The 27,228-nt window shown below is 38.2% G+C and overlaps 1 protein-coding gene across 1 annotated transcript; it reads right to left on the bottom strand.

The window, feature by feature from the left end:
• Positions 1-184: 184 nt before the first annotated feature.
• LIPN (lipase family member N) lies at positions 185-16,536 on the bottom strand (the record flags this gene model as incomplete). Its single annotated transcript, XM_082637705.1, has 9 exons — positions 185-418; positions 3,396-3,467; positions 4,001-4,072; positions 5,516-5,662; positions 7,445-7,581; positions 10,636-10,745; positions 12,393-12,591; positions 15,027-15,144; positions 16,429-16,536. The coding sequence occupies 9 exons, from the start codon at positions 16,534-16,536 to the stop codon at positions 185-187; spliced, it is 1,197 nt and encodes a 398-aa protein (XP_082493831.1).
• Positions 16,537-27,228: the final 10,692 nt, after the last annotated feature.

The following is a 27,228-nucleotide window of genomic DNA, read 5'->3' as shown; positions in this document are numbered from 1 at the left end:
ATTTCCTAGAGAAAGAGCAGCACAGTAGAAATAATTCCTAGCTGGGATGCCGTGATAAGGGAAAACCTCAGTGACAGCAACAAGGTGAAGGATGCTGGAGTAGACCTCACTGCTGATAGTATTTTCCCTAAAGCCTCTTATGGGCTTGGAAGCAACTTTTAACTGAAGAGTAGATGTATTGCAGTCAGGGAAATGACTTCATCAAATCTATGATTTTGCTGTACACCCGTTGAGCAGCATCGAGGCCCCAGATGAAATCAAAGTGGTTCCAATCTGGCAATAGGTTGAAGTAATGGAGATTCTTGATTTGGGGGAGTATCCTGGTTACATCCTGGGGTGTTACAAGGACATCACTTCCACCAGCCCAAATAGCAGTAGGCACTTTCATGGCAGTCAGGTCATATAGTGGGGGACGACTCTATGGAAGAGAGAGAAAGTGCATTCATGAGAGGAAGCTCCTCAGAGCAAAAACTGACTTCAAATAAATAGAGACTACTGAATATTTACTATGACCACAGGAAGGAAGCATGCAATGGGCTCTATATTCAAGGAGTGTGAAGGAACAAGGCAAGATGGCTAAATAAACTTTTGTAAACAAAGTAGGGTATATTAAATGCTATAAAACATTCCCCAAATGCAATCAATGGAAGTGAAGACAAAGAAGAAATTATTTCCAACTGGGGCTTCATATAAAGAGCAGTCATTTGAAATGACTCTTGAGGAATGGTTGGATTTTACAGAGAAGGATGAAGGTGGCAGGGCTTTCCAGCAGGCAGGAATAGCATGTATGCCATGGTCAGGAACGGCAAGCTGTCCAGTGTACCCAGAAAAGAAAATATGTAAGGGAATACTGTAGGGTATAAGATTGGAGACAGTCAAGGTCTAAATGAAAGGCTGAAGCAGCTGGGCATCTTTCAGAAGTTTTGGAGACAAGGCAAGGTCATTTCTCAGAGCTCTGTCTTAGCATGATTGCATAGGCATCAGTTTGTGGGATGACTTGAAGAAGAAATAGGTTGGAAATGGGTCCTGAAAAAAATCTAGACAAGCAGTTTGGATGATCCACATAAAGGGGTAACTGAAGCTATAGGGATGGCTAAATTCTCCAAAGACAAAGGGGAGAGAGATTTGAAGAATTTTTGACGAATTCTGACAATTTGAGAGCAGTGGGGGACAGAGAATAGCCAGTCAGAGGGCAAAGGGAGCAATCAAAAAGGGAAGGAAAAAAATCAGGGATTGTTATGTAAGTCCAAATCAGGGGGGTGAGTTGCAAGGAGACTGTGGTAACTAACACAAGATATAGGTGAGAATAGGCAATTATATTTGGCAATTAAAAGCCACAAGCAACTTTAAATAGAGTAGCTATAATAAGAAGATGAAGACCAAAACTACATTTTCCAGGGTTCAGGAGTGAGTGGAGAAGTGGAGATACTTCTCCACTTCCCTTTTAAATATTAAAAAATGTTGATAAAAACAGAGTGATGGAAGGATGACTTGATAGAATTGATGGGTTAAGGGAAGGTTTTTTCTTTGTTTTTCATAAGGGATAGGAGTTCATTTAAGATAATAAGAGAAGCCAGTAAGAAGATATGAGAAGAGATGGGGTCGAGGGCACAAGATCAGGATAACTTGCATAATAAGAGGACCTTCATTTTCTGAGAGTGAAAGGAAGGAGAGACTCAAGAAGACAGAGATTTTAAGGTGGATTAGAGGGAAGTTAAAAAATTTCATTCATGCAACAAATAAGTATTAAGGGGCCAGTAAGTTCCAGGTACTCTGCCAGGTGAGACAATACTGGTGAACAAAAGAGAAGGAAATTCCCACCGTCATGAGGCTTACATGGGTTAATCCTCTTATTCTTAAAAAAACATAGAGTGGACACAGAGATTGTGCTGGGAACTTAAGGAGAGGACAAACTGTTGATACTTCTGAATGTAATGAAAATTGACTTCCAATGATCTAAAATTACAAACAAAACAGGATTGGCCTGGAGTAGGGTAGGACCAGCTAGCTAACTGTGTGTAAATTCTGAGGACATTTACACTCTCAATACTTGTCATCATGTTGTACACTTCAATCTTAAATATTTTGGGGTCAGTTTTACCTCAATAAAGCTGAACTTGACAATAATGGTCTTACGTGTGTGTGTGTGTGTTTTGTTTTATTTTCTTGTAAATGTAAACAATATATAACTATAACATGTTCATTACAATAATGAAAAAAGACAAATGTATGTAAAATCCAAAATGAGAGCCTCCTTTTCTCTTTCATGTCCGTCCACTTCACTCTTCCTTTCTTCCCCTTTTTGAAAGTTATCACTTTAACATTTGCTGTTTATTTATTTTCTGGCCTTTTTCTAAGCATTTGCAAATATATGCATTTGTAAATATATATTGTCTGAGAAGCAGGAAAAAACCTTTGTGGGTAATGAAAATATTCAATATCTTGCTTGTGATGTGGCTATATGAATGAATATATTTTTCAAAACTCACTGAGTTAGACACATAAAATCAGTGAATTTTACTGTATGTAAATCATACCTTAAGCTGATTAAAAATAATAATAAAATTATATATAGCTCTCATTGTCTTAAGGGCTAGTAGAATCGTTTCTCTAATAATTCAATCCATTACTGAGAAATTGACTGGTCTGATTGACTGGTTTGATGTTCAGAAACAATTTCATCAATCTATGTTTGCACTAATAGCCTGAAATATGTCAGTCTGGGAAAACATCAGAAAAATGTGCTTAGTTCATACTGAGAAGCCCAGCCCCTGACTTAGAAAAAGGAAGGTGGCAACAGGATTGATTAAAAGTATAGGAAGGCTAAATGAGTCTATAAATTTTGGTGCATAAAGTTAGAGGGAAAAAGTTGCCTTAAGATTCAACACTTCATGGGTGGAAAATTCTCTTAACTTTTACGTGTAATCCTAATTTTCTTCTGTTGGTATCAAGAAGCATGTATTCATTTACTCTGTCAACTTTTATAGATTTTTATAAAACAATTTTCATTATTATGCAGCCATTAAAAATAATGTTTAAGAAACCCCCTCAGTAACATTGGTTATGTTTTGCTATGACTATAAATAAAAAAGCAAGATTGAAAGTTGTGGAAAAGAGTGAAGTTGAGATTGGAATAAATATAATAAAATATAGATACATCTACTATAGTTATCTCTGGGTGGAGAGATTATAAATGACTTAACTCCCTTAGTATATAATTCTTTTATTTCTAGATTTTCTGAAATGAATACATATTAAAACTAGACTTTAAAAAAATATCTCTATCAACCAATGTGAATGAGACCAATTGCCAGCTAGGATTCTTTTTACTCTCAAATAATTTTTCATTGTAAGTTTTCAAAGCCACCCTTCTGGGGTCACTCTGAATAGCTTACCTGATTGTAATGATGCATGTTCTCAGCTTCACTTCCCCAGTCATAAGCACTGAATTCATCAGATCGGTAAAGCTGAATTAAATGTTTTACAAAAAAGTAATATTCACAGTAAGAATCATGATTGTTAACAGCAAATCTTAGGAAAGCACTGTATGCTGGGAAGAAAATAAGGCTTCGGGATGAGCAGAAAGATATAAATAAATTTTACCAGTATGAAAAACAAGGTCGACAGAAAGTGACGCAATCATCTCCTTGGTTTGAAGGAAAAACTAGTGGAAAACCAAGCCTCATTAGGGGGAAATCAAATCTCAGGTATTTCTCTCTCTGGGGAAGGCTCAGTTCTGAGTATCTCCCAGTTTACCTTTTGTTTCAGCTCAGGGCCTATTTTACAAGCTCTGATTTAAGATGGGGTTCATTTATGTCACCTACTTGGTCTGCCCCATCCCTTGTTCTTTCTCTTAAAATCCAGGGAAATCAAACCATAAAGATGGTGGCAAGGGCAAAAAGGAAGCCAGCTGCTAAGTTTCTTAGAACAGACATGCTAACTCTGTCCTTTCGTATATAAAGAAAATTAAGGGAATCGTTTTCCATGACAAAGAGCCTACCTGTTTTATATGCAGGATGTTCTGTATTGACGATCCAGTGGGAGCATGGGACATATATACATCCATTCGGCTCTGAAGGAAAAAGGACACGTATTACAGCATTAACCACCCAATGAAAAAACTATGCCTTTCAGAAGCAGATCATAATTATGCTAAGAACTAATAAACAAATATTGAGGTTTTGAAAATGGCAAGGAAGAATTATCTAGATAATTACAAGTTCATGTCAGGCACTTGAATGTGGGTGAACCATGGGCTGACTGGTGGCATGGGCTGCTTGAGAGCAAACCTGCATCAGCTCTGAAGCTGTAGGATAATTTGCTTATTTTGAAGCAGAAGCAACAATGGACATCATGGAGCAAAGCAACCAAGAAAGGTACTCTGTGCAAGTGTGTGTGTGTGGGGCTGGGGGTGTGTGTGTGCACAGATGTGATGATCACAGATCAATAGATCAAAAATCCTGGAGTTCAGGACCTAACTTTGTTAATGATAAGCTTTGTGACTTTGGGCAAGTTATTTATCATCTCTGAGTTTCTGTATATTCATCTATTAAATGGACATGCTAAAAATCATACTACAGTTTGCTGTGCTCTTGTAAGGATAAAATAAAATACTGCAAAAAAAAGCTAAAAATCAATCACTTCCATGCATACTGTACTTCAGTCTTCGTAAATATAATAGAGATGAAAACTGTAGATATGAAATAGTACTGATAATGGTATGTCTGAGAATATAATGGAACAAATCAAGGAAACTACTAAAAATTTTTACTTTTGAAGAAGCAGGCTTTGAACAATTGTTCCTCAAGGTTTTTGGCCTAACACAACTTATCCTCTTAAAGAATGGGGGTAGGGTGGCTGGCCGAGAAAAGCTATTTTGGAACTAGCTTCACTGTAACAGTCTCACTGGCTGCCATTTGGAATGTGTCAGAGATAACTACTCAACCACACTGGTCTGTAGTCTGAACTCCTCGTCCTCCTTGAATTCTCAGTAACAGGAAACAAGGAGTTGATGAAACAGGACTTCTGCTCTTTCATTGGAAAGGGATTACACTCCATTCCATTCTGTCTTGTATGTTCCAAGTTAAATGATGAATTTTATTTGAGGTTAAATTCACCCAACAAGTGAAGGCATACATGGAATAAATTTAATGCTTGTATGTACTTCTTTTCTAGGATCTTATTTTATTTTTTAATGCACTGTGTTGTACTGAAATAAAATCAAGTTGACTGTAGTAAGTGGTAGCTGATTGTGAACATGTGAAACCACTACCTACTGTGGAACAACTATTTTCTTAAATTTGACCAGGTATGAAAGGATGAAGCTGCCTATTGTCTTCCTCAGTCTTCACATTCATGGTCCATTGAATATCTAATCTTCTATGCATAGCAAATCTCTGCCCTTAAGTTTAGAATACCACATTAATTTATGTAATATAATAGATACATCAAAATGAATCAAAGAAAAGCTGGAATTTCTAAAAGCATCGAATGGCCCCAGAATCATTATACATACCATGTTCACATTTTTCATGTTGAATCCGGCCCATAAAGACATAAATTCAATACACATCACCTGTAATATTTTATTGTTGCAGATTTTGGTAGAAGGTGACTTCCCTATTTTATCTTCTAGAAAGAAACCTTTGGTACCAAAAATCCTCTGTAAAAATAAAAAATAATTATTCTTTCAAGGACCATTTTCAGACTTCTTGACATTCCCTTCATCCCAGAAATGAGAATTCTCGGGGCTCTACTTATATTTTTATATTTATTTGCTGTTTTGGTCAAGGAGACCAAGTCATTCAGGAAAAGTTACTATTTATGAATCAGTCTCCACCCAGCTAATATCATCAAACATAATTTACAAGGAGACTGCAGTAAGGACCCTCAACCTCAAATTAGCTAATTTCTCCATGGTGAAGCTCCCCCACATTCTGTCCAATCAACAATCACCTATATTTCTCATTAAATGGCAAGAAAGGTAGAGCAGTTTCTCCTTAAGGTCAAATCTTGCCTTGAATAGGAAGGAAAAGCAGGGTTTTCCCCTATTACCCGTGTACACATCACCTTTCTGGTAGTGTTCCAGAGTAGCCAGCTTTTATGCTGAAAGGTAGAGGATGGAGTACTGAAGGGAGGGTGCCACTGGACAGAAAAAAAATTGATGTCTTGGGAGGCAGCATAGTTAAAACTTCTAGGGCTTTTGGAAGAGCAAGCTTGGGTGGGCATCTCTGATGGGAGGACTGGAGCTTCTAGGGGCAACGGGATATTATGAACTGGTGGGTGGGCCAGAGAATGGGACTTAAAGTGGCGGGAAGTTTGACAGTAGAGGATAAGAAACTGAGATAAGTCAGGGACAATATGTGCCTCAGACCCGACCTATGTAGGCAAAGCCACACATATGCAAACCTGGTGTATTTAGACATAGATGTGTCTATCTCTGAATTTAATTCAACTAATTTGTCTGCTCGACTCTGCCCAAATGCAGTAAACATCCAAAACTAACTGATGTCAGCACACTTTAAAATAGAACTATCAACGACAAAAAAGGGAAGTTACATCACTTGAGCTTACGAAACAATACCAAAAAACTACTATCAAACCAATCATTAGGCCTCATGGAAGTTCTTCCTTGTGTTAGCTCACAAATACTTTTTTTCCCATTTCTACCTCTTCACCTCAAACCAGGACCTCATTTTATATATGAATTATTGTGATACCCTAATTGGTCTCCTTGACTTCATTTTGGCCAAAATTTATTCTATCCTTCTCTCCAAATTTGAGGGGCAATCTTGATAAAATACTATGTTCATTGTGGCAATGACCTTTTTAGAGAAACAAAAAGCAAACAGAAAAAGACTTTCAAAGAATAAAATCCCAAACTCACAACTGACCATCAAACTACTTTTCCAACAATTGGAAAATAACCAATAAATACTTGAATGAATAATTCAGCTGTAAGACATTTACGCTTTGGAATCTTAGCTTTAGTAAATTACAGCAAGCTGCCATATGGGAAGGGTTATATTATTCAGGCTTTTCTAACATCGAAGTCAGGGATATCAGTGATCACATGTAACTTGGTAAATGTCTTCCATTTGGGCACTGTGAATTCATTGACATGCCCAGGGGAATAAGAATGGAAAAAGGAAACTTGTGAGTAGATCTTAAACTGACACGGCAGTCAGCTCAGTTAGAAATTCTGATTTATACTCAGGTCTGTTAATAACTGAGTATAGTGAATTGCATATGGGAGCTGTAGACATTGTGGCATAGACAAACACACACAAGGACACATACACTCCAAGCACATGATCCCAGAGTCTGGTTTCTACAGATTTCATCTAAATGTCCTACTTTTGTTTCATAATAGATTTTAAAACAATAAGGATCTATCATCCAAAAGGAGATCCTCATATACTTTTTGGCAAAAGGAAGAGCCTACCTTGACTGAGGAACTTGGAAGTAGGAAAAAACTGGTAAAAATGCCCGTGGGGTATTTGAATGAGACCACAGGACCCAAGGCAAAATTCATTTTGATTCTTTGTGCCAGTTCAGGCATGGTGGCAAAGGCTGCAAACCCTGAGAGAACAGGAGACAAGACAATCTTGTAAAAATTAGGAGTATTTAGGTAATGTTTCTACTAACAAAAGTGGGACTCTGCTTTGTCATTTTTATCCTTTTACTGTACTGATCTTGGAGATGAATTGGGAAACTCTTCTAAGTTATCCTGCAGAGTTAATCTGCCTTCAGCCCTCTCTGCTCTCAAGTCTCCATTTTTCTCTTATTCTGGACAATTTAACTGGGTTGGCGAAAGTGACGGATAAGGCGCTGAAGCAACTCCTGCCAAGTAAACTGGGGACACCTTCACTTCCCAAGCGTGGGGTAAGTGCTGGCAATATTGTCACTTTACCACCAACTCTGAGATGTCAGAGTGAGTCACAGAGCCTCTAGAAATAATCAGTTCGTGGGAGGTGAATCAATCAGCTCTCTCTGCACTATCGTCCAGTTATTCCACAGTTTTTCTTTCTCACAGTTGATGAGATTTCATTGCTCTCAGTGCTTCATTGGATGCTTACCAAAACCTCTGGAATCTTCCCTGCATCCAAAAGGGAACGGGCTTTCCCTCAGTCCACCGTGGTCCCAGTAAGGACCATATGTCTCCATTTGCTCTGATTGTTCAGTAATAGCATTGCATCCATACCTAGCACTATGAGGATGAGGGTGGGGATCAGCCTCACACAGGAAAGGCTATGTGGAGTATCTCCATGTTTTGGTTCCCCGAGGTACTTTCCTGGGCCCCCCTCCACTGTGTGTGTGTGTGTGTGTGTGTGTGTGTGTGTGTACGCAGCCATAGCAGGGTTTTTTTTTCTTCTGAACTTCTTGTTGAAATATTGAAACTGTCTTAGCCAGAAAAGGAACTGGCTGAGTAATTGATACAAAGACTGAAACAGGCATAAGGCATAATTGTTCCCCCAGAAGATGTCTAGAAATGTGTGGAGGTGAGGTTTTTTTTTGCGGTACGCGGGCCTTTCACTGTTGTGGCCTCTCCCGTTGCGGAGCACAGGCTCCGGACGCGCAGGCTCAGCGGCCATGGCTCACGGGCCCAGCCGCTCCGCGGCACGTGGGATCTTCGTGGACTGGGGCACGAACCCGTATCCCCCGCATCGGCAGGCGGACTCTCAACCAGTGCGCCACCAGGGAAGCCCTCAGTTGCTGTTTACACAGGGTAATTTACCCAGATAATGAGCAATATTCCTTTTATTTACCTTCTGTTTTCTTATGCATACAGATGAAAAGTGTTCATCCTTTTAATTTCAGTATCAAAGGGTAACATTCTGACAACATGTTTGTTATTAAAAGTCTGGTGCATAACCTTCTGGGCTTTTATACATGCACATACACACACATATCATTAACTTTTTTTTTTTTTTTTTGGTGGTACGCGGGCCTCTTACTGTTGTGGCCTCTCCCGTTGCGGAGCACAGGCTCCGGACGCGCAGGCTCAGTGGCCATGACTCACGGGCCCAGCCGCTCCGCGGCATGTGGGATCTTCCCAGATCGGGGCACGAACCCATGTCCCCTGCATCGGCAGGCGGGCTCTCAACCATTGCGCCACCAGGGAAGCCCTGGAGGTGAGTTTTTGATGGTCATACTGACTGGGGAGCCCAACTGTTATTTAAGGGGCTAGGACCTGACTTGTTAAATGTCCTATAAAGAGTGGGTCCTTCGCACATAAAAATTTCTCTGCTCAAAAGGCACATAGTGCTCACTGAAAAATTTCATGCCCTAAATGCAACGCAGAGCCCTGATGATGCAATTTACTGTCTTCTCTGCTCATCAGATATGAGAGCATATCTAAGTCCTCTCCACTTTTCTAGACGCCACTCAAGTTGTCCTTCTCCCTGCAGTTTCTCCACAGCGCCCAAGCACCCCGTCGGTGAAGGCAAAGTGACCTGGTTTGAATGTATGTGCCACCTCTTATGTATTAAGAGCCCTTGAAGGAGCCACTTAATTCCTTTGAACTTCTGTTTCCTTTTCTATGAGATGGAAATAATAATGGTAGGATTGTTCTGAAGCTTAGACAGAGAGATTGTAGGAAAGGTCCTGAACAGAGGACCCTAAACATAGTAAAGGCTCCTAAGTGTTAGCTATTAGGGTGTAATTATTTTCCTGTTAGTGACAGTTTTTTGGGGGGTGGGGTTGGGTCCCCTTATTAGTTCTTTGATCCTCTTTTAGTGTATTCGTTCTCATGCTCACTGCCTAGTCTAAATTTGCAAGCTGCCTATCAGTACAAAGCACTGGTAAACACCTATTTGCTCTTGATGATAATGGTGATAATAAGACTACTGTAGGAATATTTATTGTCTCTTGCACAGTTTCACCCAAACTAAAATACTGCATTTTCATATAACCCAGTCTCTTAAAACTGAAAACTTTAGTGGAAGATTACTAACAAATTTATATTTTTAATAGTATGGGTTCCTTTAAATTTTTATGTGGAGCTAGACTATTGATTTCTTTAAAAAAAATCTAGGAACCACACACACAAAGTACATTTCCTGGGCTTTAAAAAAAGTCTATATAGTGCTTACAATTAATTGCTACTCCATAAATATTAAATCATACACTAAATGGATAAGCCCAGTTGATTGATTGTAGTAAGCTTTTGTGGTGTGATTCACAAACAAAATGCTACCATATCTTTTCAATTTGTTCAAATATGAGTATAAGCCCCTCTTTTTTATTTTTTAAAATTCCATGTGGGTTGTGAGGAAGGTATGACTGATGCAGAGTTAACGTTCTTCAAAGATATTTCATGGCATTTGGCTTTACTTTTTCAGCTTGGAGGTGATCTAGAGACTTACTCTTTGGAAATACCTGTTTGGATTTTGAGCACACATTATTCCTGGGAAATTATATCACCATTACAAATGTGTTGCAGTGACCGGAAATCGATGAAAGGCTCGTCCTACATACTCACAGTCTCTGGAATTCAGGTTCACAGACACTTAGGGCACTAGGGTTATGTGCCCAACACAGGACAGAGAATTAAGGACACCGTAAATGTAAAACAGTTACTCTGCTCCAATTCAAAGGTGAACTTCTGCATGGCTCTGACCCTTGTAAACATACCTATTGTAGTACCAAGTGAATGTCCAATGAAATACAACTTCTCTTGACCAGTTTTGTTTACAATGAAGTCTATTATTCCTGGGAGATCATATTTGGCCATTTCATCAAAGCTGAAAAATAAAACAGGGACTTATAAATATTCCCAACTAAGTTCAAAACTCAGAGCACTTGCTTGTTTATTTTTTACACACAGAATTCTGTGCTGTCCACTTACATGGTTTGTATTTCTTTATTTATTCAGTTACATACAGGTTATTGTAGCTTTTCGTTGCTGCACTTATATGTGTTACTTTCTAATAACAGGAATGATTTTGAGGCTTGTGTAAACTACATTATCTGAAGTTTAATCTTGTCATTCTTCCTTTTCGTTCCCTTCTCTTGCATTTCTTTTGCTGTCCTTTCCCTACCTGGTTTGCATGCCTCTACTTCAGTCTCCCCCAGGGAACTTCAAGGCTCTTAGGGCCACTTAATACCCAGCTTTGGAAACAGAACTGGTTGTAAATCATGATTCTACCGTGTACTAGCTGAGTAACTTTTCATAAGTTACTTAAATGCTCTGAGCTTAAGTTCCCTTATCTGTGAAATGAACATGATAATACTATATGGCAGGGCTGCTATAGGGGTTGGATAGTATTAAAGGAATGACTCTGGCTGCTATTAGACACTCAGTCAGATGTTGCTATTATTAATATTTCTGTCCCTATAGAGATATAGTCAATATATACGAAAATCCTATAGTACCAGTTCAACCAACATTAATACAAGAGAACAAAAAAGGCCTAAATAACATATAGTAGAATTAGGTACCTCAGGAACTAAGAGTCTGCTTATTAGAAGAACATGAGAGGAAATATAGATTGGTACTCTCCAGTATAAGAGAATGGTTGTGATGCCTTATAGTAAATAAGCTCCAAGCTCCCAGCCAAGGACCAACCACACAAAATATTTCCCAATGCTTGCCCTGGGGCAAAAGGTCTGACCCTAACAATTTCATCTATTCTTTCTTTCCTTCCAACTTGTCAGTGGGTACTGAGTATTTCATTAATATGGTTTTGCTCTAGCAGCAGGCTTTAAACCAACAGGGAGTTTAAGCCTGAGAAAGGATGTCCACTGTTGGCATCAGCCTGTCCTTTGGTGACAGCAGAAAACACTTTCATTAAAAGAAGCAGTCAGCATATCAAAAGATTCTTTTCTATTGCCTATTAAAGTTTTAAAGATCTCATGTTAGAGTTTTCCTGAAAATGGTATTCTATACATTCTCAACCACAGTTTCTGTAGGTAAAATATGGTACTGATACACATCTTCTTTGCAAAACTGATTGGCTGTCCAAGAGAAAAAACTTGTAATAGCATCACTAGGATAAACATAAGCTTCATGAGGGCAGAGACTTTGTTCACTCTTGAATGTTCAGGGCCTAGAACAGTGCATAGAGTAGGCACTCAATAAACATTGGTTGAATGAGTGCATACTTTGGTCACAGGAATTTCCTAAGCTGTCCCTTGGGACATACTTATAATGTATAGTATTGGATGGAATTGTATGTTAAAATGACCCTGTTGAAATGATATGATTCGCTTGTGGGAGAATCAATAGAAATCAGAGCTTCTTGCTATTTATTTCCTTTGAGATGTTAATAGAAATTACAAGGAGCTGTGTGACTCCAAGTACCATACATTATTGTTAATACCACCCACACTATTATATTTAAAGGACTTGTCTTAAATTGCCTTCATGAACTTTCATAGATATAGTTTACCTAAAGGCCCAGAATTCCTCTTCATTCACTGAGAGTGTTTTGTGTCTCCTTGACCAAGTGTTGCCCCGACTGTTTCCCATCCATACATCGTAACCTGCATCTGCTAGAAGGAATCCAAGACTGCCATTGGCGTAATTCTCAAGCCAGGAGGCACTGTCTGCAAACAGCGCATGCTGCAAGTATACAACTGGCTGGGCACCTGGAAGGAGGGAGGAAGGAAGAGAGAGAAATTTATAATAAATAGAGCATCTCAGGAACATGATAGAAACACACACACACACACACACACACACTCACACTGGGAAAAGCAAAAACCAAAAACAGCATTCACTTTTCCCCTTGTCATTAGTGTAGAGTGTTGTAATCACATAACAAGTTTTTTGAGCATATACTTTGTACCTGGTGTTATGCTGATTGGTTGACATGCATGAGCTTATTAAATTCTTACAATAACTCTATAAAGTAGCTCCTACTTTGAGGATACTCATTTTATACATGTGTAGACTTAAGGTTGTTAAGCAACTTTCCTAAGGGGTCATTCAGCTAATAAGGTACATGGGTAGGACTCAAGCCTGGTTCTGTTTCATGCCAAAGTGTGTGCTTGTAACTGCTCTGCACTGTGTATTCACTTTTACATTTATTCACTATGTATTCGCTTTTACATATCTCCCGGGTTTGACTTACAGAGACATGAAGATGATCACGTTTGATGGAGTCTTATGCCTTTTCCAGGAGGAGGGGGAGGTGAGCATAAATGGACAATGACTATTTCCTCACCAAACTTCCAGTCAAACTCCCAGCCTCTGCCCACTGAAAAGTATTTGAAAACTATAGCAGTAAAATCAGCTCAACGCCCTCCTGTGAACTCTCAAGTTTCTGAGGAAGAGAACCAGGATGGAAGATTCTATAACTTAGTAGTTAAGAGCACAGGCTCTGGAGTCAGGCTTTCTGAGTTTGAATTCTGGTTCTGTCATTTGCCATTTGTGTGACTTCAAGGCTATTACATAACCTGTTTTACCTCAGTTTCATGATCTGTAAAATGGTAACTATTAATAGTGCCAACTTCATAGGGTTTCTGGGAGGTTTAATTGATTTAATTCATTTAAAGCATTTAGAAAGATACACCTAATAAATGTCTTTTAACTCCAAATCTTCCCCCAAATTCTCCCTCCTTAAGTAAAGCCTTTCTTGTAAAAGTTTTCTCCTTTTATGTTTCATAACACCTCCCTACCCCACCCCTCGCCGTGCCTAGTATTGCAAAATCTAGCAAAAACCAAAACAAAGATAAACAAAATGACCCAGGATGCCCTGTTAAATTTGAATTTCAGATTAACAATGAATAATTTTTTCATATAAGTAATCATAAAGTGAGATTTACATGAAAAACATCTGCTGTTTATCAGAAATTCAACTTTAACTGGGCATCTCATATTTTAGATAGTAATCTTACCCATGTCCCACTCTCAGTTTTTTTTTTTTTTTTTTGAAGATGTTGGGGATAGGAGTTAATTAATTAATTAATTAATATTTTTTTGCTGTGTTGTTGGGTCTTCTTTTCTGTGCAAGGGCTGCTCTAGTTGTGGCAAGTGGGAGGCCACTCTTCATCGCGGTGTGCGGGCCTCTCACTATCGCGGCCTCTCTTGTTGCAGAGCACAGGCTCCAGACGTGCAGGCTCAGTAGTTGTGGCTCATGGGCCTAGTTGCTCCGCGGCATGTGGGATCCTCCCAGACCAGGGCTCGAACCCGTGTCCCCAGCATTGGCAGGCAGATTCTCAACCACTGCGCCACCAGGGAAGCCCCCCACTCACAGTTTTTATTGTGAAACTCTTGAATTCTTGAACTACATGATTTTAGCTGCCTCTGAATGTGGATGGGAGATAAGATGATTCATGGTAAATGATCTCATTTACCATGAATCATCTCATGGTAAATGATTTGGTAGATAAAGGCCACTGGGCCTTTGCAGATATTTTGCTTGCTCTTCTCTCTCCCTCCTCAGGGGCTTTACAGTTATATTTCCCCTTTTAAAGAGTGTAATTCATCTGCTTTTGCATGGCTCGTTCCTCATTCTAGAATGGAGCCTTAGTAATCCCATGCTCTTTCATTGCATGAACTGTCTGTTCCTCAGGTCAAAGTATACATGAATGTTAAAGTTTTCCTTCCTGGAAAAAGTTTCACAAATGCCACTGTCTTTTAATTGGTTTTTTTTTATCCTGCAGAGGGAGGCCTGTTGATTCTAGAGGGGGCAGGAGAGACTCTTTTGGGATACCGCGCAGCCAGCTTCATACAACCCAGCCAATCTCTTTCCAACAGTGAGGAAATCCACTATTCGGAATACAGCAATTTTCCACATGAGAAATCAGTAATGAGCTAACAAGATGTAGGCTCCACCTCTGCATTTACTCCCTAAGAAGAAAGCCTGGTGGCAGTCAAGAAGATCAGTCTTGCTCTTTGTAATTTTAGGTTCTTGCCTGTCTTCAGAGAATTGAAAAAGAATGAGACTTCCTGTTAACAATGTAAAGACTAATCCAAAATTCAAACCAATTTTGATAAATCAGTCACTGTCTTAATGAACAGCCAGCAATAAACTTTAGTCATATGCAATTCTCCTTCTCAGGAGAGACACATCTTCTACCTGTGCTCCTGGTGTCTCTTCGTCCATGGGGAATTCTGTTGACACTGAGTATGTACCCATCTTGAGTGGTGACTTCGTACTCCTCACTGGGGTAGCCATTGTAGGTGATGATTTCACTCTGCCCAGTAAAAATATGAGCATTAGCTAAACATCTTCTCTAAAGGTTATCAAAAGGAACTAGAAAAAAGCAACTAGTGTGTGTTTTTTGGGGTAAATTATCTGAAATCTGTAGCCCCAGGTAACTGTAAAATTAATTTACTACATAAAGTCTTGATAAAAAAATAAGTAGACTATTAGAAAATGTCTGCTAGTAGTACATTTTTTGGGGGGTTGGAGATAATATCTAGCATTGACCCACTCTTCTGACAAAACTATACTCTCAAGTCATTTGTCTTCTTTTTTAAGTATACATATATATATTTGATTGAAGTATAGTTGATTTACAAAGTTGTGTTAGTTTCTGGTGTATAGCAAAGTAATTCAGTTATATATATATATATATATATATATATATATATATATATACACATATATATGTATTATATATATTCTTTTTCATATTCTTTTCCATTATGGTTTATTACAGGATATTGAATATAGTTCCCTGCGCTAGACAATAGAACCTTGTTGTTTATCCATTCTATATGTAATAGTTTGCATCTGCTAGTCCCAAACCGTCCCCTGCCCCACCCCCCAGCAACCACAAGTCTGTTCTCTATGTCTGTGAGTTTGTTTCTGTTTTGTAGATAAGTTCATTTGTGTCATATTTTAGATTCCACATATAAGTGACATCATATGGTATTTGTCTTTCTCTTTCTGACTTACTTCACTTAGTATGATAATCTCTATGTCCATCAATGTAGCTGCAAATGGCATTATTTTATTCTTTTTTATGGCTGAGTAAAATTCCATTGTGTGTGTGTGTGTGTGTGTGTGTGTATACCACATTTTTTTAACTTCTTGTTTTATATTGGAGTATAGTTGATTAACAATGTTGTGTTAGTTTTAGGTATAGGGCAAAGTGATTAAGTTATACATATATATGTGTCAATTGTCTTTTGAGACCCCTCTTGGTTTAAAGATAATAAAACCATAGTCCAGTAGAGGACAGTCATATATATCATCCAGAGGGCTTAAAATAGAAATTCTTAATATTCTTAAAAATGTAAATTCAAAAGAGGAAGTTATCTATAAAAAATATAATTCTGCTTTATATTGCTAGAAAGTATTACTTATTCAGCCAAAAAAGAAGATCTACCTAGCTTAACTCTTGGAGAAATGTTAAAAATCACCCATGTTTTATGTTTTCTTATCAGAGATTTTTCTGCCATACAGGAAGTTAATATCTCACAATCAATTAATCTGCTTTACTTGATGGTCTTTGGAATTTTCCATCACTTACAATATTCATCCACACTTCAGGATTTGCTTCTTTCTCCAAATTAAAGAATCTGCCAGCATTTAAAGTTCCACAAATCAAATAGGTTGTTGTTAAAAACAGCCACATCATGCGAATGCCTGGCATAAAACATTTAATAACCACAGATTAATGTTATATGTCAAAGTTGATTAACGAAATTAAAACAGTCCCTTAATGAAAACTTGACTAACTTCCTGAGAAAGCTGAGACAGTGTGGAAGGGAGTAAATACAGTGAGCTAACTCCGAGCACTATTAATCTATTTTTTTCACATAGAAATTTCCCTGACATAGTCCACTTCCAGAAATGAAATGAATTCAATCTAGTATGAAGGCTTATTTTTTGTTTTATTTTAATCCAAGCTTTTCAGTTAATTTAAATCTTTGCTTACCTGTGAGTTGCCAGAACACATAAAGATTCAGAGGACAAGTTTCTATACCATGGCAAAGCTAAAAGTGGAGTTATCCTCTGGTCTCATCCAGCAGCCCTCCAAAAAAACAAGAGCAATGAAAAATGAAGCTTCAAACAAACAGACTTATGATCAGTTTTAAGTGATGTGATTACTCTTCTTGTGGACACCCAAAGGCAAATTTTGCACATTTAAATGTGCAGTGTCTCTTCCTTGGCACGGTTTAAAAGCATGTCTCCTCAAACCAGCCTGACCATAATCGCAAGGCAGATTACTCATCATAGGGGAGTTGCAGTCCAATGGCCTGAGTTTGAAGTCCAGCCTCACCATGAACAAGATTTCTGACCTTGGGTAAGTTATTCAGTGGCTTTGTCTCCTGGTTTTCTCGCTGGTAGCATTAGGATAATAATGTAACTTACCTTATAGGGCTGTAGGGAGGATTAAGTGACACACAAAGCACTAAGCCCAGTGTGAGCTTTCACTATTTTTTAAAAATCTAAGAACGAACAAGAGAATAACATCAGAGAGGCTTTACTGTAACAAATTAATGACAGACTTCTAGAAATTCAGAATTTACTTTTGAAGTTAAATAGCTTTCCATAAATTTGCTATCTGGATGAAGACGATTTTACTTTTGTAAATGTTACAGAATTAAAAACATTTAGAAACTAATAACTAATAACTATTGAGGGCTTAGCTTGTGTCAGACACTGTTCTAAATGCTTCACATTGTGTTATTTAAACCTCAGAGAAACGCCATAAAGCAGCTACTGTTATCATCCTCGTTTTGTCAATGAAATTAACAAAGGCTTAGAGAGATGAAAGATCTGCCCAAGGTTACAGAACAGAGAGGTGACAGAACTAGGACAGGAACAAAGGCAGGCCCAGCGCAGAGCCCTTACACCTGGCTACCACTCCCAACCTGTCTCCCAATTGTGATACATTTTGAGCTTACCTCCTTAGGTGAGCTTCCCTTGTTCCCGAGGACTCTTCGTGATGAAGAACTTCTGAACTTTTGCATGCGACAAATGAAGAATGAGATACGATTGCAGTTAGAAACTAGAGAAATGAGAGACAGGAAGCCCATGGAAATGAAGAAACCCTGGACAGTGACACACGCCCAGGGACAAATAACCAGTTTGACCGAATCCTCCACATTTCCACTGAGCGAGCGTCTGTCACCGTTGGGAGGGTTCAGCCACATTTTCAAAACAAGGTGTCAAAACTGGAAGTATGTACTCAGTATCCTAAGGCAAAATCAGAGTTAACAATATCAACCTTCTCAACACCAGAGTTCATTCTGAAAGTCAACTGGAGCAATGTTTGTGAAACTACTGATGTCAACCATGTAATGTGCAGGCAAGTGATTGATTATAACTCCGTTGGGAAGTTGAGGCCAGCCTGACTCACTTTTGAGGCCAGAAAGGGTGTGGAACTAGCAGAGGAAACAAAATCCTTAGGCCAAAGGGATTCGGCCTGCTGTTAACTTTGGCATAGAGACCTGAGGAGAATGAAGACATTTTAGCCCTAAGTGTTGCCAACAAATTTTGTCTCCCTGTGCACTGATGCTGAATAGAAATATGGAGACAGAGATTTGGAGGATAAGAAATAGAGAGGCTTTTTATTTTCCTTGCCAGGCAAAGGGAAGACACAGTAGGCTAGCACCTCAAGAATGGTGCCCCCCTTTCCTGCGGAATTACAGGGATTCTTATAGGGAAGTTCGCAGTCCGAAGTGAGTGATAAGGATCCAAATGGTGAACGTCTTGCATTCTTCTTCTTCTTGCATTATTTCAAAACAGTCACTGCTGGAGTTGGGCCACCCAGTAATTGGGTCCAGTAGTCTCTGGGTTAACAGTCTGCGACCTCCTTTCTGAAATGCAAACAGCTACAAGGGGTGATTTGCTACAAGAGATTACAGGGGGAGCAAATACCAGGTGCAGAATGTAAATTGCCTAAATTACACAGGATTAGAGGTGACAGGTTAGCGTTGTGAAGGACAAATCTAACTACAGACACTACAGATTAGTAAATTAAAACTAGGATTGATTAACTCAGGCCAGTTTATGTTTCTTCTCTAGCCTGTTCACTGTTCCCTTTATTTTCCTTGTTCTCAGGAGAGGGAAAACTTCATTTCTATTTTTTGCTGCAACATAAGCTCCACCAGAAATACTGGATAATGGAGGCAGAAGTGCCCCGATTTTCTACTTCACTTTTTTTTTTTTTTTTTTTTTTTTTGCGGTACGCGGGCCTCTCACTGTTGTGGCCTCTCCGGTTGCGGAGCACAGACTCCGGACGCGCAGGCTCAGCGGCCATGGCCCACGGGCCCAGCCGCTCCGCGGCATGTGGGATCCTCCCGGACCGGGGCACGAACCCGCATCCCCTGAATCAGCAGGAGGACTCTCAATCACTGCGCCACCAGGGAAGCCCTCTACTTCACTTTTTATGCCGGTAAAGCCCAAGCAGTAACTGAATCTCTTTCATCTCCCAGTGGGAAGAAGGGTCAGTTCCTACCCAGCATGAAGAAGTTTCAGTTCTATTAGTTTGGACTCATCCCCAAATCCTTTCAAAAACAAACATTCATATTTGTCCAAATCCTAAGATCGGTTCCACTTGAGCCAATTAAACAAATATGGAGTGGAAGGAAGCACTCAGCTTGCTGGAATAGGTGGAAAGCTTATGTACCAGTCCATACTCGTTCAGTCTTTTTGATGAAAGACAACCATGCTTTGCCCTGAATGACAATGGGCAAAGGTATGTGTCAATGGCAGAGGGGTGTGGACTTGCCTGGATCCTCATGGGTGAGGACTTTAAAAACAATGCCTTCTAAGAAAATTTCAGTGGACTCTTTGGAGAGTTCTAGGAAGCACAATGTTAAGATTATTAATGTTGCTTTGTTGTCATGACTTTATGAGGAAATAGAATGACTATAGTTAAACTTCTCAGGGCTTTATGGATTGTAGACTAGCTTAAAACTCAGAAGAATTTCTACACCATTGCCTTCTCATATTCTTACTCAACTTTGAGGTTTATCTAAATAATCTGGAGAATTCTTTCAATCTGTTTTCTTGTACAGACACAAAGTTGTCTCAAATAAATGAAGCTAGTCTTTTCCAAATGCTTTCGTCATTCTTCTTATGTAACCTTGCTATTTGAATAAGTATTCAATACGTTGAAATGAATTAAAACAAAAGACATTGAAACTTCTTCCTTCGCGCTGTGAAATGTAAAATGATAACTCCTATTCTCTAGAGGGTCAAATTTTCCCTGCTTTTTTTTCTTTTTCATAAAACTAGATGATATTAGAACTGGAAAGGGATCTTGGGCAAAATGTAGATTAAGGGACAACCTTTCAGAAGGTCTGTGGTATTTCTGATATCTTGACCCAAGGATCATATCACAAATTGTTAATGGTGGCTGCCCAGTCCATTATCAAGATGGCTGAAAATAGACTGTTGAACATAAATCTTTGAACTTGGTGTCTTATTTATGAAAATAATTGTTATTTTCTTTCCAATGTTCTAATTCAAAATACATTTGCTATTACAATGTCTCATTTTTTTGTTTACTAGTTTGCTTCTTTCTCCCCAAAGACTGCTTTCCCTTAACACATGACTTTGTATCAAAAGGGGCATATTTTCCCCTTGAAAACAATGTAAAGTTAAAAAGATTAGGGTATAACCAACAAAATAGAAACTAAGGAGAATTTTGGAAAAGAAATAATTTAAAATCTTACACCTTTGAGACAAATTTTGCCCTGAGTAAAATATCTTGCATGAACTGGAACATGGAACTTGTCACTTGCCCACTAGATAATTTATCTAATCCACTATGCATCCTAAAATTCCAACAGGGCTCAAGAAAGCCATAAGTGGTGTATGTGTGTGTGTTTGTGTGTGTGTGTGTATGTGTGTGTAAAATGATAGATTAGCACACTTTGGCTTTAGAAAAGGCACTTTAAATTACATTAAAAAATTTTGTTCACTCATAAAGCAAGGTTGGCAGTGTTTATGATATCTATAAGAAATGATGTTTGTTTTTCAGATTACCTACTAGAGTGGAACATGTTCTCTTCAGGGTTGGTGTCAATGAATCCCCATTTCAGCTCCACTTTATTACACCCGCCTTCAAACACAGTATGGCTATGACAAAGAGGCACAGAGAGAAATGACAAATACAAAGTTCTATCTGTCATAAATGACTGAAGTATTAAGGTTTTTGAAAAGAGGCCGTAATAAGCTAATCCAATGTACACCCGTCACAATCCAAATTGCTCAAAGGAAAGATCACTTACATTTAAAGAGAAGTTAATACCAAAAGCCAAAAGTTCAGGAGGTTGTCTTTAAGGACATCCAGGTCCTGGAGTGGCAGGGTCAGAACTTAATTGATGGCAAAGGTGAAAGCTTGTGAGAATGAAGAGGAAGGGTCATACAACTGAATAGAAGGAAATTTATACTGTCCATTCCTCCAAGTAGGTTTAACTGCTTAACTGCTTACTTAATGTGCAGAGTTTATGTATGGTACGCTCTACAGCTCATTTTGTATTTGAATTCCTGTAGGAGGTATATTCAAATAGAGATTTTCTTTTTAAACACACACAGAATGCTTACTGAAAATTCCAACTGAATCTAGTTTTAGATATATTAATAGTTTCATCAATGTATGAGGTAAATAAATGATGATTAGAATATGTAAAAAGGTAACACTGGCTATTTTGATATGTGCTCCTCTTTCTTTCCTGAATTTTTATTTAAATTACAGTTAAATCGCCTCAAATCTCCCCAGCACTACTGAAAATGGGTAGATGACTTTTAATATCATAGTATCTGTGTTTCATCCTTTTCCTAATCACCATCAACATCAAAAATTTGCTGAGTAAATAAATGAATTAGTGGATAAACCTAGGCATCCAGAGAATGTTGCTTAGTTACTGAGAAATATGATAAAGTTATTACTAACAATTCTTAATTATTTATTGAGTATTTACTTCATGTCAGATGTTTTACTTTGAGACACTACCAGCTTGGCTGCAAATTCTACTAGGTCTCTTTCCTTTTAATTATGTTTCAAAGGACATTTTTCTTAACATCAATATATAGTAATTAATAGTAATTTAATATAAATATAGTAAATGTTTTACGAGTTACATAATAAATTTTACAGTAAATTCATAGGAATGAACAATCTTGTTTCGTACTAATCTGGAATAAATCCACTATTATTCATAAATTGCATTGCATACTAATACAATAACAGATTATTACTCAATAATAATTTTTCTGCTGTTCAGTCTCCAAATTATCCTTAAACTTGGTAACTGCTATCGCCCAATCTGGTATCTTTCACACAATCTATATTCTCTCATTTTCTCTATATATTTAAAAAAATCTTATAAATGCAGAATTATTCAAATTTTTCTACAAATAACCAGATTTCTTTGGGGATAATTACCTTTACTCTTTTCTCTATATCAGTGCTGTTCAATAGAAATGTAATGTGAACTACATATACAATTTAAAATTTCTTACAGCCACATTTTTAAAGCATAAAGAACAGATGAAATCAAATTTTTATTTATTTATAATTCATTTTATAAATAAAATTTGATTCTATTTTTATTTCTTTTAAAGCAATAGATCCAAAATATTATCATTTTAACATGTAATCAATATTATTATTAATGAGAGATTTTCCCTTCTTTTTTTTGCACTAAGTCTTTGAAATCTGAATATTATGTTATAGTGATATCACATCTCCATTAGTATTAACCACATTTCAAGTGCTAAATAGCCACATCTGACTAATGGCATGTATTGGAGAGTGTAGCTGTGTGCTCTCAGTCTTATGCTGCTTTTTCTTTTTTGTTGTTGAAATGTTTCTTCAACCACATTCTTTATTGTTTCATATAGTACTCATCCCAAATATATATCTTTGTATCATAGATTGACCTGAATTGAATATCTGCCTATCAAACTTCCTACTATTTGAACCATCAAACGTACCTTCTCAAGTGCTTGATCTCTGCTCCCCAAATGAGCTTTGAGTTCTTATTGTCCAGCAAAAAGGCATATGCACAAATATTTAGCTATAGTCCTTTGTCAAAAAAGCATGATATCCACCACTGTTCTTGAAGTCGCTAAACCTGGAAGGATGGCTTGTTACACTGACTCTATCCAATAACAAACACCAAACTATTATTTAAAAGTTTTTTTTGATGATTTAACATTTCCTAATAGAGAAAATGTCACCAAAATAATTGTTATTTTTAGAAATCATTTACACGTTTGACAGCTTCCTGGATCTAATGCTTCTGAGAGTGTTGATTGAATAAAGAGCAACAGGTACATGTGTGTATAAGTAACATAGCAGCTTACTTGAGAGATTTTGCTTTGAGACCATAGGTATCAACACAAATTGTACCCAAAAGAGCACTGATTCCTCAATATTGAACTATTTGTTCATGCTTAGTTCAATAGCCACATAATAGCCCAAGCTATCTTCATCACTAGCTGGACCACTGCAACCTTCCAACTAAATTCCCCACAACCACCTCATTCATTCTCCATATTGTACCTATTGTCATCATTTTATTTTATTTTATATTTTTATTTTTTTTAATTAATTAATTAATTAATTTTGGCTGCGTTGGGTCTCTGTTGCTGTGCTCAGGCTTTCTCTGGTTGTGGCGAGCAGGGGCTACTCTTCATTGCAGTGTGCAGGCTTCTCATTGCAGTGGCTTCTCTTGTTGCCAAGCACGGGCTCTAGGCGCACGGGCTTCAGTAGTTGCAGCACGTGGGCTCAGTGGTTGTGGCTCACGGGCTCTAGAGCGCAGGCTCAGTAGTTGTGGTGCACGGGCTTAGTTACTCCGCGGCATGTGGGATCTTCCTGGACCAGGGCTCAAACCCTTGTCCCCTGCATTGGCAGGCGGATTCTTAACCACTGCGCCACCAGGGAAGCCCTGTCATCATTTTAAATCACAGATCTGATTCTGTTTTAAGCACTTTTGAGATTAAAATTCTTTAATGGCTTAACATTCAAAATTCTGTGAGTGGCTAGAAAGGTGTATAACTAGGCTCTACCTCTTCAAACTCATCTCGTCCCATTTCCAACCTGGCTCCCTGTGCTTCTTTAGTTTCCTTTGGTAAATCTAGCTCCTTGCCACCTGAGCTAGTCCCCTGCTTGTAGTCCCATCTGGCAGATTTTACAGACCTCAGCCAAAATTTCATTTCCTCAAAGAATAATTCCCTGTCCCCCTTGATGAGAGTAGACTTCTTATTGGTGGATTCATTACAATTATAATTAAAGATTTAATTATGTGAGTAAGCAGCTGTAGAATATTTGCCTTTTTCATTAGTCTGTAAGTTCCACTTGGGAAGGACCAGTGTCTACCTTATTACTCTTCATGTTCTGAATGCCTAGCTACTTCATAATAAATACTCACAACATTATAGCATAAAGATTAAGAGCTTGGCATCTAAAGTCAAGATTCCAGAGTTAGAGAATTGATATTTTGGGGCAAGTGGCCCGATATCTCCAAACTTCAATTCCTTAATCTATACAGTAGGGATAAGAATGATACCATTTTATAAAGCTATTGTTAAGATTAAATAAGATAATTCGTGTAAAGTGCTTACACTGTTATTTCCTTATGGGAAAAGGCTCAGTGTACTTGAATGATTGTGTAGGTGATGATTTTTGTTAAACCACATACTTCCTCTGTGTTTTATTCCCTTGCACATACAAGTAACATTTTTATACTAGAACTTCCCACGTGTTTTATTAAAGGGAAAGAATGTACTATTTTGGCCAAAAAAATTGATATAGTTCTCTTAACAATTATAGTCTTAAATGTAAATTATAAAGACATGCTTTGGTTTATGTTTTGCAGCTTCCTGTAAGCTTCAGTTATATGACTCAGCATGTGTAAGTGCAATTTATTTCTAGGACACTGACAAGGTCAAGTGTTGGGATTGACCAGTCTGCTATGCCATAGTCACCGAAGAGGTGCCTCCCTGTGAAGCTTTTCGGTGCCCTGCCAGCCAGCATTCCCCTGTCAAGTCTCAGATCTTATTTAATACCCTCCCCCTCACTTCTACAGCCCCTTTATTTATGTATGCTAAGGAAATTTTGAGAAATGAGTCTTAGCCAAATATATATTAATTACATGTCTTTTTTTTTGCGATACACGGGCTTCTCACTGTTGTGGCCTCTCCCGTTGCGGAGCACAGGCTCCGGACGCCCAGGCTCAGCGGCCATGGCTCATGGGCCCAGCCGCTCCGCGGCATGTAGGATCTTCCCAGACCGGGGCACGAACCTGTGTCGCCTGCATCGGCAGGCAGACTCTCAACCACTGCGCCACCAGGGAAGCCCTAATTACATGTCTTAGAAGTATTCCAGTTTCCACAGGACCCAATCAAGTGTCTGGAGGACAAAGATGGCATTCCCAGCCACTCAACAACTATATTTTGATCACATCATTGGATAAAATATTAGAGGTTATTTAACTGATTGTGTGAATAAATGGAGAATAATTGATTAACAAATACTAATATTCTGGCAATACTGCATTGTGAGGAGTAGTATAGCATCATGGTTAATTAACAGCACTGGCCCCTATAGTGATGCAGCTTTGGAGTTATTCCCCCCCGAAAAAAAGTGGGTATACCACTTCAGGAAGTTATTAACTTTTCAAAGATTCAGTCTCTTACGTGTAAAATGGAGGCCACATGGAGTTCATCTTCAGGACTATTATGGGAATCCAACAAGATAATGTATAGAAAGCACTTAGTATAATGCCTGGCAAATGTTAAGTGTTTCAAAATAATAGGTAGAGATGATTTCTATTTTTAATGTTATTCAGATAAATATATCAAAATCTCAAGAGGGCAAGAAAGTAGGACTTATGATTAAGTATGACTTTGCATATGTCATTTAATGTCCTGGAATACTTAATTCCTCTGTAAATTAAGTTTCTATTTTTTCCGTATGGGAATTTGTTCATGAATAAAATTTCAAGCAGTTACCTTTATATAGCATTTTATAAAAATATTCATTAACCTCTTTCTCTGTAACTGGCATTGTGTTAAATCTTTTTAATGCATTATCTCAGAACAACTCAATAATAAAGGTATTAACATTATCTCCATTTCACAGATAGGAAAATTTGGATTAGAGTGATTAATTAACTTGTCTATGGATATAAAGATAATAATGGAGCTAGGAGCCAAACTTAAACAGTGTGACTTCAAGGCCCATGTGCTGTGTTATGCAAATATGATTCATGTACACCTTTGGTCTCCGTGACAGAAGATGGGGTAGGCAGAGAAGAGTGTCACCATTTTGTAGAAAAGGAAATTGCTGGAATCAGGGATAAATGATTTTTTCGGGGTCACATGGCTAATCAGTTGTGGAACTAGATCTGGAACTTCCAATGGCTAATGCTAACATGAGCATTTATACATGGCCATTCCTTGTTACCTCTCAAAAATAAAAAGGAAGGTAATTATAGCTGTGAAAGCACTTTGAATAGAACATGAAGTGGTTCAGAAATGAGAGTGATTTTTGTTATGATTATCTTTATAATTATTAGTATTATCCTTGATGTCCTTGAAAGGAAGGGCTAACAGAACTAGCTCATTTCACTAAGTCAAATGTATCCATCTAACACCATATTGGTGTGCAGGACGCATTGGTTGAAACCAATGCTGAAAGGACTAGATCTGGAGGATGGAACTTAAAAAGTGTGAAATGTTCAGCCTCGTGTAGGAAATCTCAGGTCTGAAGACAAAGGAAAGACCTTTTCTTACAAAGAATAGTGACTTTCCAAAATTTCTGATTCTACTAAATATAGAAAGGAGGATTGTTATGCTGAGGGTTGGGTAATTCTCCAGTGTTGCAGGACAGGGCTTCATTGATATGAATTACATTGGGTAGGGTCAAATGTGTGACTCTGCTCCTTAAAGTGTTGTGACTATGGAAAAGCTACAACAACACACCTATCAACAGATTGTCAGATAAATACCAACCAGGCTGCCAGACCTGGCTTTGCTCTGGGCCAACCTGGTTTTGACTCAGAACTTGGGTAGCCTGTTTCACATACTCACCCACATTCCTCTTCTGTCCTGACATTACCCATCTCATCCCCTGTCCCTGTTTCTGGTTCAACCACTCCTTTCTGTTGCTCTGGTGATTTTGCTTTAGTGTCCCTGTTTAGTTTAAAAATGTATTAAATTCTGGCCTTACCCACTGTACGGAGCCTCAGAAATTCTCTAACAAGCAGGACCTTGCCCAACCAGGACAATCTACATTGGGTTTCCTCATCTATATCTTTAAGGGGAACAAAACAAAGAAGTAACAAGAGCTAGAATTTGGACTCAG

The sequence above is a fragment of the Mesoplodon mirus genome, assembly GCF_964341445.2.
Source record: "Mesoplodon mirus genome assembly, chromosome: 2".
NCBI lineage: Eukaryota > Metazoa > Chordata > Mammalia > Artiodactyla > Ziphiidae > Mesoplodon > Mesoplodon mirus.
Note: the sequence above shows the minus strand (reverse complement) of the source record. Positions and strands in the feature narration are given on the sequence as shown.